The sequence below is a fragment of the Rattus norvegicus genome, chromosome 3 (genome assembly GCF_021556685.1).
Source record: "Rattus norvegicus strain SHRSP/BbbUtx chromosome 3, alternate assembly SHRSP_T2T, whole genome shotgun sequence".
Classification (NCBI taxonomy): Eukaryota; Metazoa; Chordata; class Mammalia; order Rodentia; family Muridae; genus Rattus; species Rattus norvegicus.
Window position 1 is genome coordinate 117,175,639 of NC_141536.1, and position 13,829 is coordinate 117,189,467.

Below are 13,829 nucleotides of genomic sequence, written 5' to 3' on the forward strand. Positions count from 1 at the left end.
TCATACTTTTTAAAGATTTATTTATGTATATGAGTGCTCTATCTGCATGTACACTTGTTTGCCAAAAAAGGGCATCAGATTCCATCACATATGGTTGTGAGCCACCATGCGGTTGCTGGGAATTGAACTCAGGACCTCTGGAAGAGCAGCCAGTGTTGTTAACCACTGAGCCATCTCCCCAGCCTCCCAAATCATGAGTTAGAAATTTTGTTTTGTAGACTTTTTTGGGTCTTCGCTTATCTAATTTTTTTCTAAAGATTTTAATATCTATTTTTGTTTATCTTTTATTTAAAAACTCTCAAATTTTCAGGTGGAGATCGTGATGTCTCTGCTAGGGATGTTTTGTCCTCCTCTGTTTGAAACCATCGCCGCCCTGGAGAATTATCACCCGCGCACCGGGCTGAAGTGGCAGCTGGGCCGCATCTTTGCGCTCTTCCTGGGAAACCTCTACACGTTTCTCCTGGCCCTCATGGACGATGTCCACCTTAAGGTAGGCATCCTCCTCCTCCGTGCCTGCCGTCCACAGTGTTCCATTTTAGAATGTAGTAACTTTACCGTGCATAATTTCTATTAATTAAATAAATGTTAGAAGTTTAAAAAGGGAAATTAAAAAGAGATACTTCCAGAATCTGTAACCGGAAGGCAATGGCTGCCCCAGTCCTTTCCTGCACTTTTCTAGGTTGTCTTTCCCCATACCACGTCTCTATCATTTAGTACTCTCGGATTCTGTACGCAGGTTTTCTATGTTGCTTCACAGCTGTCGGAGCTAGTCAATAACCAAGTAATTGTCCACTGATGTGATGTGTCATGGTTGACCAGACTGCTCATCAGTGCTTGTCAGACGTGTATAGGACGACTGCAAATTAGGCCCTTGGGTACAGCAGGGAATTAGACACAGTCCCGTTCCAAACGGCTTCATGCTCAGGGTCAGGAAACAGATTCATCCAAAACAACGCTCTGTGAAATATGCTTCAGTGGGGGCGAGTCCAAGGCAGTGAGTCAGAGCACTGGGGGTGGGGGAGCGCAGATCCTCAGCTCGGGGAGTCTCAGCAGATACTGAGAAAGCATCCTGGTGCCAACAGGGAACAACAGGATGGCTGGAGAATGCAGAGGAGGGAAAAGAACGGAGACAGTGGAGGGACAGATGAGTCTTCCTCACTCCTCCACCTCATTACTGCCTTGTTACTACTCTGCAGGAACTTCCCCCTGAGGCTGCAGAAGGGTTTTGGAAGGTTCTAACAATGCAAGTGAGTGGCACTGGTCCACAATCCTTCTATCCTCTTTGGCTTCTCTAAGAAACTGCTCCACCCACCCCCCAAGCCTCATATTTTACTCTGGGGTGTAGATACCACTCGACTTCCTCTGAAAGTAGCTGACCAGTTCCAGACATCACTACTTCAAAGGAGTCCTCGTGGGTGCTCCCCATCGTCTGATGCGGGTGCTCCCCGTCGTCTGATGCGGGTGCTCCCCGTCGTCTGATGCGGGTGCTCCCCGTCGTCTGATGCGGGTGCTCCCCGTCGTCTGATGCGGGTGCTCCCCATCGTCTGATGTGGGTGCTCCTCGGTCCCCAGAGACAATTCCTACAGCACATCTCACTTTGTTTTCTCATTGTTCGGCTCTGTCACTAGACTATGAACTTCCTGAGAGAAAAACCCTTTTGGTAACTCTTCTGTCACCACTTGACTTATATACGAACAGATTAGACCATGAATTCTCGAAAGGAATAGTTAGGTGAGTGGGTGGGTGGGTAAGTGGATGCTAACTTAGGGAGAAAACTTTGTGGAAGAGGTCAAGGGACTTCAGCCCACTGCAACCTCTCTTGGTAGATTGAAAGCCTGAGGAAGTTCTCGTCTGAAATGACTGTCCAGTGGTGAGGCAGAGGCCGGAAGACAAGGCTGGAGCTAGTTTTACTTGTTCCCATGGAAACAGCTGGACTACCCCCAGCTCCATCCAACTTCTAACTGCCATGTTCTCTTCCAGCTTTCTAATGAGGAGAAAATCAAGAACATCACTCACTGGACCCTGTTTAACTATTACAATTCCTCGGGTGGGAATGAAAGTGTGCCCCGGCCACCACCACACCCTGCAGACGTGCCCAGAGGTTCTTGCTGGGAGACAGCTGTGGGCATTGTGAGTAGTTAGACTCTCTGAAAAGGTGACCCTTGTTCTTGGGGTTTTTGTTGTTGTTGTTGTTGTTGTTGTTGTTGTCCCTTCTTTGATCTTTTCATTTGAAAAATAATCCTGAAAACTCAAATGCCCATCAAGCAGGCATTTCCTAATCATCTTGGAAAGTTACATCCTAGAACTTCACATGTATCTGCTGTCTTTAAACTTGTGATGAAATTGTTGTGTGACAAGACTTTTCCTAAGGAGATATGACACTCGTGGCTACTCAGATAGGGTGCTCAGAGCAGATCAAAGTATAAATACCACCAAAGTCCAGCTAGTGAACCAATGAGTTTTATGGAGGTCACTTACAGGAATGTCAGTGAGGATTACTTACAGGAGCAGAAATGAGTCAGTCAGCTGGCTTCATCACCAAAGCTCGCCTACTGCGCAGCCTGCAAGCAGCTCAACAAGCAGGAGAATATCCTTCTGTGTGCTTCAGTTGGTTTAAGCCTCCTATTGGCAGCAGCTGGACTTGGGGTCTTCTTTACAGCTCACCTTCTTTAAGAGTGACTCTTAGAGGTCTTTATAGCTTCCTCTTGGGAAGGAGGAGTCTAGTGAATCTGATAGGTTTCAGGAACTTCCTGAACTTCCTTAGAATTGTTTGCCTTTTAGTTTAAGAAGCTTCACTGCTAGTTGGAATGTTTCAATCTCCTAGGAAATGCTACGTAACAGAGATCTATAAGCTCTTTTCCATTTAAAAAGACAAACAAACAAAAAACAAAAGCCAACCAGTTCTTTATACTTTATGTAAGTAGAGAAGACCTTGTTCTTTTGTTTCTACAATGTGGCTTTTTGGTTTATTTTCTCTATCAAGACAAATTTTTGATTAATAGGAAATATTGGCCCAAGTCACAGTGGGGGCAACCAGGATATCAGAGCAGATGGGAAAAGCAAAAAGTGAGCCTTCAGATCCTAGTAATGAAAAGTATGGGGCACTGGTCATTACTAATAAACCAGACAATTTGCATACTTGACAGAAGGTCTTCCCAATAACTCAGTAAGCACGAACTCCTTGAAGTTCAGATGTTATTCTGAAGTTGTTTAACTAATTAGTGACTTAGAGTGCTGAGGCTTAAATTACACTTTCTCCAAAGTCTGAGGTCCTTTCTCTGTACCACACTCTGCCAGGAAGAATTGGGCCACAAAAATGGAGTCAAGTAAGTGGGAGAGAGTATTATGTAGCTATGATCACTTGAGCGAAGAGGAAAAGTTCACATCTGGCCACTTCTGTCTTCCTGTGTTCCTCCCTGCAGGAGTTTATGAGGCTGACTGTGTCTGACATGCTGGTAACGTACCTCACCATCTTGGTTGGGGATTTCCTCCGAGCTTGTTTTGTCCGGTTCATGAATCACTGCTGGTGTTGGGACCTCGAGGCTGGTTTTGTAAGCTCTTCCTCATATACTCTGCACTAAGGTGCTAGTACCACCCTCTCTGATATTTCTACTCAGATACACTCTTGTGCATTTCATGTCTGAGGATGCTTAAAGCAAGTCACTGTCCTGTGAAGTGTGTTTAACCATATTTACTTAAGAGTCCTCTTTGCATTCACCAAAGCAACTCCACCTTTTCCCATCGTGACCTTCATCTAGAAAATGGAGGTGTGGGAGTTGAGGCAATGGCTCAGTGGTTAGGAGCACTGGTTGCTCTTCCAGAGGACCAGGTTCCATTCATAGCACCCACTTGGTAACTCACAGTTACTCCAATTTCAAGATATCTAACACCCCCTTGTGGCCTCCACAGGCATCAGGCACTTGTGTGGTACACAGATTACATGTGGGCAAAACACAATACACACAAAACTCTAAAATAAAGTGTGGCAAGGTGGACTACATTTTTCGATGCTGAGCAGAAGGCCAGTGGAGAACTACCTAACTGACCTCTGTGAGAAAGGCCGACATCTTAGGATGCATGAACATTTTAGAAATCTCTGAACAACCACGAACCTGACGCCCTTTTCCCTGACTTCTGATTATGCTTTGAGAAGACTCTTTAACCCTCATCGCCTCCCCCTGACACCCCTCTTCCCCACCTACCTGGTGAAGTGCTCATCCCAAGCGCACGTCAATTTCTCACTAAGGTGACTTTCTATGAGTTGTCAGAACCTCAGGCCCACTGGCTGGCCCAGTGAATACCTCTCCCATAACCTCATCGTTCTTCTCAGTAGTCAAGTTGGGAAAAGGAAGTCTCCTTAGCTGAACTTCTGGTGAAGGACTCCACATCCTGACTGTTTATGTAGCCCTCACTCTGGCCTGTCGCATGGCGCCTGACACCTATGGGCCACCGTACAGGTTTCTGGCATATGTTCTAGATAATCCTATTCGACCCTTCCTCAGTACCTGCAAACCTTGGGACCATGCCTGAGAACAATAGTGAAAGAATGGTGACCTAAAAAGTGATGACCTCTTTGACTTTTGCAAAGTCAAAGTAAAATCTGCTCAAAAACAAGCCTGTGAATGCATAGTAATGCTCTTCAGAAAGAAACAAAGATCCATACCCATCATTCTCACAGGGTAGGATACGAAGCCAGGCTTAGCAGCTGGAGAGATGGTGGTTCAGTGGGTAAGAGAACTTCCTACACAAGCGTAAGTACCCACCCCAGGTCAGATTCCAGGGCACGTAGAAAGGCAGACAGGTCACATGGACACCTGTAACCCCGACATGTGGGTTGCCAAGGATTGCTGACTGCCATCCTTAGCTTCAGGCTCCATGAAAGCCCTGTGTCAAAGGAGTGAAGCAGAGTGATAAACGTGCAACACACAGGTGCGCACACACGCATGGGCAAACATCACACTTCGTGTAGATACATACAACAGAAGAAGCCAGAAGATCAGCAGCTCGAAGCTAGCTTGGGTTCTGTAGCGAGAGCCTGTGCCAAACTGGGAAGGAATGATGACTGTAATAACTGAAGCTGGCACTGGAATAGACGTCTTTGCCAATGCAGCAGAATGCAAAGTGCAGACGCTGATGTGATCTATGGGAAAGCTGTTGATAACATAATAATATAATATAATGAGATGTTGTTTCAAGTCAGTAAGGAAAAGTGTTGTCTGAAAATGAGCTGTAGGGGGCTGGAGAGATGGCTCAGTGGTTAAGAGCACTGAATGTTCTTCCAGAGGTTCTGAGTTCAATTCCCAGCAACCACATGGTGGCTCCCAACCATCTGTAATGAGATCTGATGCCCTCTTCTGGAGTGTCTGATGACAGCAACAATGTACTCATACATGAAATAAATAAATCTTTTTAAAAAATGAGCTGTAGAGGGGGCTGGAGAGAGATAGCTCACTGGTTAAGAGCACTGGCTACATTTCCAGAGGACCTGGGTTCAAGTCCCAGAACCCACATCGTAGTTCACAGCTTTCTGTAACTCCAGTCCCAGGGGATCTGACACCTGCTTCTGGCCTCTGAGGGTATCAGGCACACACACAGTGTACAGACATATATACATGCAGGCAATATAGATAAATAAAATGCTTTTTAAATTAGCTTTTTAAATGGGCTATGGATGGGGAGAGGACCTCTTTACCTTGATTATAATCTTAAGGCAAATTTCTGATTAAAACATTTCATTAATGTTAAATTTCTTTCCAAAACAGAGAGTCAGGCTTTATCCTGAGATGGTAGATAACAATTACAGGTTGTTGTTGTTGTTGTTGTTGTTGTTGTTGTTGTTGTTGATGATGATGATGATGATGATGATGATGTCATCTAAAGCTTCAGTTTTTTGTCAAAAACTTCAAAGCTTTGGGGGCTGAGGAGCTGAGGAGCTGGTTCAGCAGTTAAGAGCACTGCTGCTCTTGTAGGGAACCTGAGCTCAGTTTCCAGCCTACAAAGTGGCTACCAGTGTTCGTTCTGGGGGATCTGATGCCCTCTTCTGGCTTCTTCGGGCAATACACATATGTGGTACACAGACACAGACACAGACACCCACACAGAGAAAACACCTATATACATAAAATAGAAATTAATTAAAAACTTCAAAACTTTTCTTTAAAAGTTTAAAACAAGGTTGTGGGTATAGGCCATTTGTAGAATACTTGCCTAGCATGCCACAGGCCCTGGGTTCAATCCCCAGCACTGCCTAAGCCAAGTATGGTAGTGCACACCTCTAATCCTAGTACTTGGGGAGGTGTTGGCAAGGGAATCAGAATCTCTATGTATCAAGTTAGAGGGCAGCCTGGGCTACATGAACCCTGTCTATAAACAAACAAATAAATGAATGTATGTATGTATGTATGTATGTATGTATGTCAAAAGCCTAGTGAACAGAACCCTACTACCAGGTATGATGCTTTAACCTCAGAGTTTGAGAAGTTGAGACATAAGGATCACCATAAATCTGAGGCCAGCCTGGGCTATATAGCAAAACTATTGAAGATTAACAACAACAAAAAACAAACAAACAAAAAAAGCAGGATCCTAAACCTAAGGCAGGCATTTTGGGGTGAGTTGGATTGGATCCAGTGGCGTCACCTGACGTTTGCTTGCTCAGACCCTCTTCCCCTTCCTTTCTCTCCAGCCCTCATATGCCGAGTTTGATATTAGTGGAAATGTACTGGGTTTGATCTTCAACCAAGGAATGATCTGGTGAGTTTCCAGCTTCATCTGAGAATCATATAATGTGGGGATTTAAAGAACTAGAGCCCCCCAACTTCGTCTCTAGGCGAGCTTGGAGGGGGCCAGCAAATCACCTCCCCTCTCTCAGCTCCCGCTTTCATTAGAAAGCCAGAGAGCAGGGCGGGATGAGAAACAGAACAACTTAGAGGTAACGAGTGTACTACAGAGAAAGTAGGAATGGAGAGAGAGGGGAAGGGAGAAGGAAAAGGGGAAAAGGAAAGTGGGAGGGAAGGAAGGCACTTCCTCCTCCGGAGGCTGCATGAAGTCTGTAGGACTATCTGTCAGCCGGGTGGGCAGCTCCTGGAGGCCGGAGACCATGTGATCTGCTGCAGGGAAGCAAAGATAAAATCTTAGCCAGGGTCCCAGCCAGGACTGCTCGGAGTTATCTCCCTCTCTTAGGGACGCGATGGCTCCAGCTTGATGGCATCTATCTTGGTTAAACAGCAGGACTCTGCTCTTGGGCCCTTGGGGAAAGTAACTTGACTGCATGCCCCTGCTCCGCCCATCCCATTACCTCCTATTCGCCCTCCCTCGCCTTTCCTGCTAGCACGTCAACCAGGTATCCTGTCTCTGAACTTTCAGGATGGGCTCCTTCTATGCTCCAGGACTCGTGGGCATCAATGTCCTGCGTCTGTTGACCTCCATGTACTTCCAGTGCTGGGCAGTGATGAGCAGCAACGTTCCCCACGAGCGCGTGTTTAAAGCCTCCCGATCCAACAACTTCTACATGGGCTTGCTGCTGCTGGTGCTCTTCCTCAGCCTCCTACCGGTGGCCTACACCGTCATGTCTCTCCCACCCTCGTTTGACTGTGGCCCCTTCAGGTGCACTCTTTGTTCCTGGGGACAGTTCTCCTCCTGAGGCAATCTGTCCACAGATCCTGGGTCATGCCAGCCTGTGAGAGGCTATGGAGTTTCAGGCAAACCATTAAAACCGTTCAGCAGGTTTTCTGTAAGGAGAAAGATGCTCCAGGTGATAGCAGGCAGCTACTTATAGCTACGGGATTCTCAAAATGAAAGCTGGGAAACCTAATTTCTCATGGTTTTTTTATTGTAATTAATTTTGATTTTAGTAACCACAAGTGACTGACTACCATGTTAGATGGTACAAGTATAACCCTTTAATAGTAGATAGTCTGCTATGATTGTCTTAGCACAGGATAAACCATAGAGGGTAGTCTAACCTCCACCCAAATATGAATCAGGAGTAGTTCGTCTTGACTGAGACTCTCAACTGGGTCCCCATACTCTATAGAATTCTGCTAGTACTGAAGGTTGGTTATAAATAAAAGTTCTTTGGGAGATTGGATATAGTTATATAAGGAGGTAGGTCGAGCAATGATGTATGCCTACTATTATCTTTATAAATATATGATCCACTAAAAACAAATTCCTCTACTTACTAAAAAAAATAATTCTAGGAATACAGATATTTGGAGCATGGTACCCCTTTATCAGGTGTCTTCTCATTTAAAAATCTTTTCTGTGTCCTCCTTGAGAATCTTACAACAAGCTTTTAAAGATAAACTAGTGTCTCCATCCTTCTAGTCACAGACTAGAAACAGGGTAAGGCAAGTGAGAAAGGCCATGCATAGCCCTTGCATGGTCCTGAGTGCCACTGTCCCCTCCAGCTGTGCACTCATCCACTCTAGGGCCAGCCCATGTGCCTGTGGTGTGCGCTGTGGGGAAGGCTGGTTGTCTCCTTTCCAGTGCATACCTAGAGGAGGTATTCAGTGGAATGTTCTGTCAGAGCAGGATCCAGTCACACAAGAGTCTGCACAGAGAGAGAAGGTAGCAGTCAGGGTGCAAAGCTGTGAGCGACTAGAGAGCCAGAGTGAGGAACAAGCACGTGAAAGAAGACTCAGCTGGCTTCTTTGTAAGTGACTGGGCACAGGTGCTGCCACCCCTCTCTCACACTGACTGCTCCCCTGTACCCAGGAAAGGTGACTTCTCGGCCTTGCTGTGTCTGTTCCTTGACATTTGTGTCCCTTTTTGCTGGTCTGGGTCATGCCTGTTCCTTTATGTGTCCCTTTTTGCCACATTCGTTTTCCTGGGTGTCCCTGGCAACCTCTGTCAGATCATAGGAAAAGAGGCCTAACCTGAAACTTATGGAAGAAATGTGGTTACAGCTTCTATGAAGCTGAGCTGATGAAGTCCAACTTCTCAATGTGGGTTTTGCTAGAGTTCTCAGCTGAAATGCACCCGTGTGTGTGTGTGTGTGTGTGTGTGTGTGTGTGTGTGTGTGTGTGTGTGTGTGGTGTATGTGAGAGAGAGAGAGACAGAGAGAGAGAGAGAGAGAGACAGAGACAGAGAGCACACGTGCATGCACGTGCACACACACACACACACACACACACACACACACACACACAACTTCTGTTTATATCCTTTTTTACCCATCATGTGTTTCTTGGGGGACATGATGGCCACTCAGATGGCTACGGTGGAGAAGCATGACTTTAAATTCAAACCTATGTCAAAAAACAAACAGACAAAACATGTTGTGCCTTTTCCTTGTTTGTCTTATTACATTCTCCCAAAGGACAGAAGGTCCATGAGGAGATGGTGTTTTTTCCTTTCTCGCTGTGTCCTACTCAGTGTCTGGAGGAAAACAACCGCCTTATGCTTGATGTTCACAGTAGACGGCCGCCTCACAGAACTTCAGTTGCACAGGGACCAGGTTAGATTTGGACCACACTAAACGCCTCAGGGTCCTGGCCGGCAACGTAAAGGATTCAGATGATCAGCAGGACATAACATACAGTCCCAAATGGGAGTTGGTGAGCCATGGCTTTTACAGACCCAGAACAGCATCTGGTTTGTAAGTGAAGCTGTATTGGCGCACAGCCATGTCGATGTGCCTCCATATACTCCATGGGGACTTCTTCATTACAGCAGCCGGATTGAGGAGCTGAGGTGGAAACCAGCCTACCCACAAGTAAAAGTGGAATTATTTAGGTCTTTGCAGGAAAATCACCTGTTTTAGAGAGCATAGCTAAGAACCAACTCACTCACTCACCAGTGAGTGAGCTCTGCACAGGTTCATTTCCTTAAAGATAGAAATGCTGGCGACATTTAGTTCATAAGGTTGTTTTGAGGATCTAATATGGTGTTTTTGACTTAGAGAACCATGTTGGTCTTTTTTTTTTTTGAGTTTTTATATGACTTTATTTTATATTACACACACATTCAGAGGATATGCAGATGACAAATTCTCTAAAAATCTTACATGTAAAGTTTTTCAGATTTGCTTGAGAGCCTGGGCATGTGATGCTTCCTTTAATCCTAGTAATTGGGAGACGTAAGCAAGTAGATCTGAGTTCAAGGACAGTCTAGTCAAAAGAGGGAGCTCTAGGATAGCCCGGGCTACACAAAGAAGCCTAATCTCTGACTAAGGGGGAAAAAACATGTTGGTCTTTAGTAAAACTTTCAGTGACCCCGTTCAGCCAGAGCTCTGCCCAAGTCGAGGACCGTGGGCGTTCACCTCAGCCAGCTGTCACCATAAACAACATGGCCCGTCCCCATAGACTCTTTAGAACCTCATAAAAATCTGAACACTCATTTGAAGCCATATACTGCTTTCAATTAAAAATTCATTCAAAATTTTAAAACATTCTGCATCATGCCACAGAACACGTCTGTGGACAAGGACTACATCTTGGCCAGTCTTTGATCTGCTTCCATCAAAGCAGCTCGTAGGTATTTGGTGTGTGTATATCTAGGTGTGTGAATCAGGGACACAGTGAGGGGAAGTTAGGAATGTTTGACTATGGGCTTGGCTTTTCCTGCTGCCTGTGAACCAAGACTTTGGCCATCTGCAGCAGACTTAGATCAGTGTGAGACTCTGATTCTGAGGCTTGCTGCTCACTTCTGTCTCAGCAACATGGCATGTTCATGTCGGTTTTGATTTCTTCACTGATTTTTGAGAGAAGAGGAAAGGCAATCCTACAGCACACGGAACTTGGGGAGGGGCTGCAGTGTTGGTCACGGGAGAGAAGTGTTGGCCTTGGACCCCCAGGTCCTTTGTGGTTGCAGCTCATGTCTTGTTTGTTTTCTTTTACTTGTAAGGGAGACCAGTGGCTCTGATTTACTTCTCTCTCTCTCTCTCTCTCTCTCTCTCTCTCTCTCTCTCTCTCTCTCTGTGTGTGTGTGTGTGTATGTCTCTCTCTCTCTCTCTCTCTCTCTGTGTGTGTGTGTGTGTGTGTGTCTCTCTCTCTCTCTCTCTCTCTCTCTCTCTCTCTCTCTCTCTCTCTCTCTCTCTCTCTCTGGATTTGTTGACATCCCACCAGCATTCTTTGCTGGACCAGGAGGAAGACACCAAGGAAGAAAGGTACCAAGGGCCCCAAATGACCAAGGGCCCCAAATGCTTGCCAGGGAAGGCATAGGTAGTTAAGGTATTCTGAAAGCCTGATTTGTTACAGTCACTGAAACTAATGTTGAAATCCAGCTGTCATTATGTCAATTTGAGAAAAGCCTGAACTTTAGAAGGTAATAAAGCAATTAAATGGCAGTAAGGTCATCCTCTCATGACATTGGTATAGCAGTCATGGTTGCGAGTGAGTTCTCACTCATGGTATTGTGTAATATTTAATCCCAATCCAGAGTTTCTATCCCACCTTTAACCATTTAGTTCCTGGGTAAAAGACACATAACCTTTATATTTACAAAAAGTCTTAATCAACACAAGAGCGGTCCTCTCTGCTATTCTGTCTGTCCCCCCAGCCAATAATCCCATTATGTAATTTACCATGTTTCGTCTGGGCTGCTCTTAACTCCAATTAGGCAACCCACATGGCCATTATTTCGTGACTCACCTAACCCCTGGTGGCTTCCTCCTCTATTCCTTCTCCCCCTCATGGTTCTCCTCTGACCCCATGCCTGGGAACCCTAAACCCTGCTGCCTATGTCTCTTCTGCCCAGCTATTGGCTGTTGGCATCTTTATTCACCAAACAGAAATAACTTGGAGGCAAGGTCACATAGCATTACTTGGGTCCAGTGTGGACTCTCTTATCTCTGGGGCAACAGGTCTTGGGGGTCTCCAATAGCATTACACTACATAGCAACAGACCAAACCTCAACACCACAGGACTGGATTAGTAAATAAGAATAAGTTGTTATAAAGCAACCCTGTCCCTGTGTTTGTCTCCTCATAATGTATCTGTTCCTGCCTTAATTTCTACCATGAATGACAGTAGCCCACCACAGTTAGCTCCCTCCACAAGAGGGAAAATCCATCAAATAAAAACAGAAGGCAGGGTGACTGTGAAAGCAGAAAAAGGTTTGACAATCCCTAGCTTTATAGATGAAAGAAGGGGACTTGAGCCAAGGGACACAAGGAATGCACTCCTCTGTGGCCTCCCTCAGGGTATTGTGGCCCTGCCAACACCTTAGGTTAACCCAAAGAAACCATTTCAGACTGCTTGTCTCCTGAGCTGTAAGACAGCCCATGTATATTGTGTTAATCCACTGATGTTAATTTGTCATAGCAGCCACCACACTAACACTTCAAAGGCAAAATAACCACATTCAGCTTGACTTAAAAATATAATATTTGAAGTTCTCTTTTCTATTATTTCTATATGATATATACTAATAATAAAAAATAAATAGACCAAATATCATGACATGACTAAAATGTTGCAGACTGGTGTTCAAGATAGAATGTCTTGGGGTTGGGGATTTAGCTCAGTGGTAGAGCACTTGCCTAGCAAGCTCAAGGCCCTGGGTTCGGTCCCCAGCTCCGAAAAAAAGAAAAAAAAAAGATAGAATGTCTTTGCCTACACAGGCAAGGTCTGCATGATCCTCTTGCCTCAGCTTCCCAGATGCTGGGATTGCTGGCATGCAACACAGTAGTGCTAAGCAGTGAAATAGCTCAGCTCTGCCATTATAGGAGGATACACACACACAAGCACATGCACGGGGGCACACACACACACACACACACACACACACGTGAGAGTGTGTGTGTGTGTGTATAATTGCATATACATTATACATTCATATATGATACATGTCATTATAGCTCAGCCATATACACTACACCAACGAATGAGTATGGCTGTCTTCTGGCAAAAAATCACACTTCACTTTTTATATGTCACAAGATATTTATTTCTAACCACTTTAGAAATGTAATAAGAAAAAAGAAAGAAAATTATTTTAGCTTACAGGTGACAAGCTGATTTGTCCCTGAGGCATTATATGTCAATCTGAGCTTTTCACAGAGAAAACTAAATCTGCTGACTACAAGACTACACGGCACAGCTTAGCAGTGCTATGCTCAGTACCTGCTGACTACAACTGTTCCCCTCTCACTGTGTTAACATTGTGCCTTATTACCTACAGAGAGGTGTGGGGATTAGAGAAAAGAAAAATTCAGTCGCTTCTCCAGAGGTCAAAGCTCAGCACATGCAGTAGAAAGTGTGCAGTGATGAGGGCAACCCTAAATCCACTATTCTAATGCTGTCTTCCTAACACAGGACTGTGAATGAACACTTGAAATATTAGTCTAAAAACAAATTTTCACTTTAATTTTTATATTATTCTAATAGTCACATTTGATGGTACAACTCTAGTGGAAAGAAGCAGGATATAAATGTAGTTGTAAAGAGAATGGGGAGATGCCTTGGCCTTTAAAATGTTTACTGCACAAGCCAGGTCCCCAAGAACCATAAGGACTACATAGGCATGGCTTCTTATGGAATCCCAGACCCTGAGATATTCTCAGAGAAAGCCAGTTAAGTAGACTGGCCATATTGTCTAGCTCTGTCTTGAATAAGTGGAAGAACAGACATCAATCTCAGACCTCCATATGCACAGGCACACACACGCCAATGCTATATACATGCAGGAAAAGAAGATAGATGGATGATAGGATGATAGAGGGATGGATAGATAATTGATAGATAGAAGGTAGGTGATAGGGATTGGGGATTTAGCTCAGTGGTAGAGCGCTTGCCTAGCAAGCACAAGGCCCTGGGTTCGGTCCCCAGCTCTGGAAAAAAAAAAAAAAAGAAGGTAGGTGATAGGTTGATAGATCAGTAGATAC

The 13,829-nt window shown here is 45.0% G+C and overlaps 1 protein-coding gene across 1 annotated transcript in view; it reads left to right on the forward strand.

The window, feature by feature from the left end:
* Tmc2 (transmembrane channel-like 2) overlaps window positions 1-13,829 on the forward strand; it is a 68,058-nt gene that overhangs the window by 43,976 nt on the left and 10,253 nt on the right. The window contains 5 exon segments of the mRNA NM_001106510.1: window positions 311-490; window positions 1,981-2,130; window positions 3,423-3,551; window positions 6,686-6,753; window positions 7,366-7,605. Coding sequence (NP_001099980.1) covers window positions 311-490; window positions 1,981-2,130; window positions 3,423-3,551; window positions 6,686-6,753; window positions 7,366-7,605 — 767 coding nt within the window.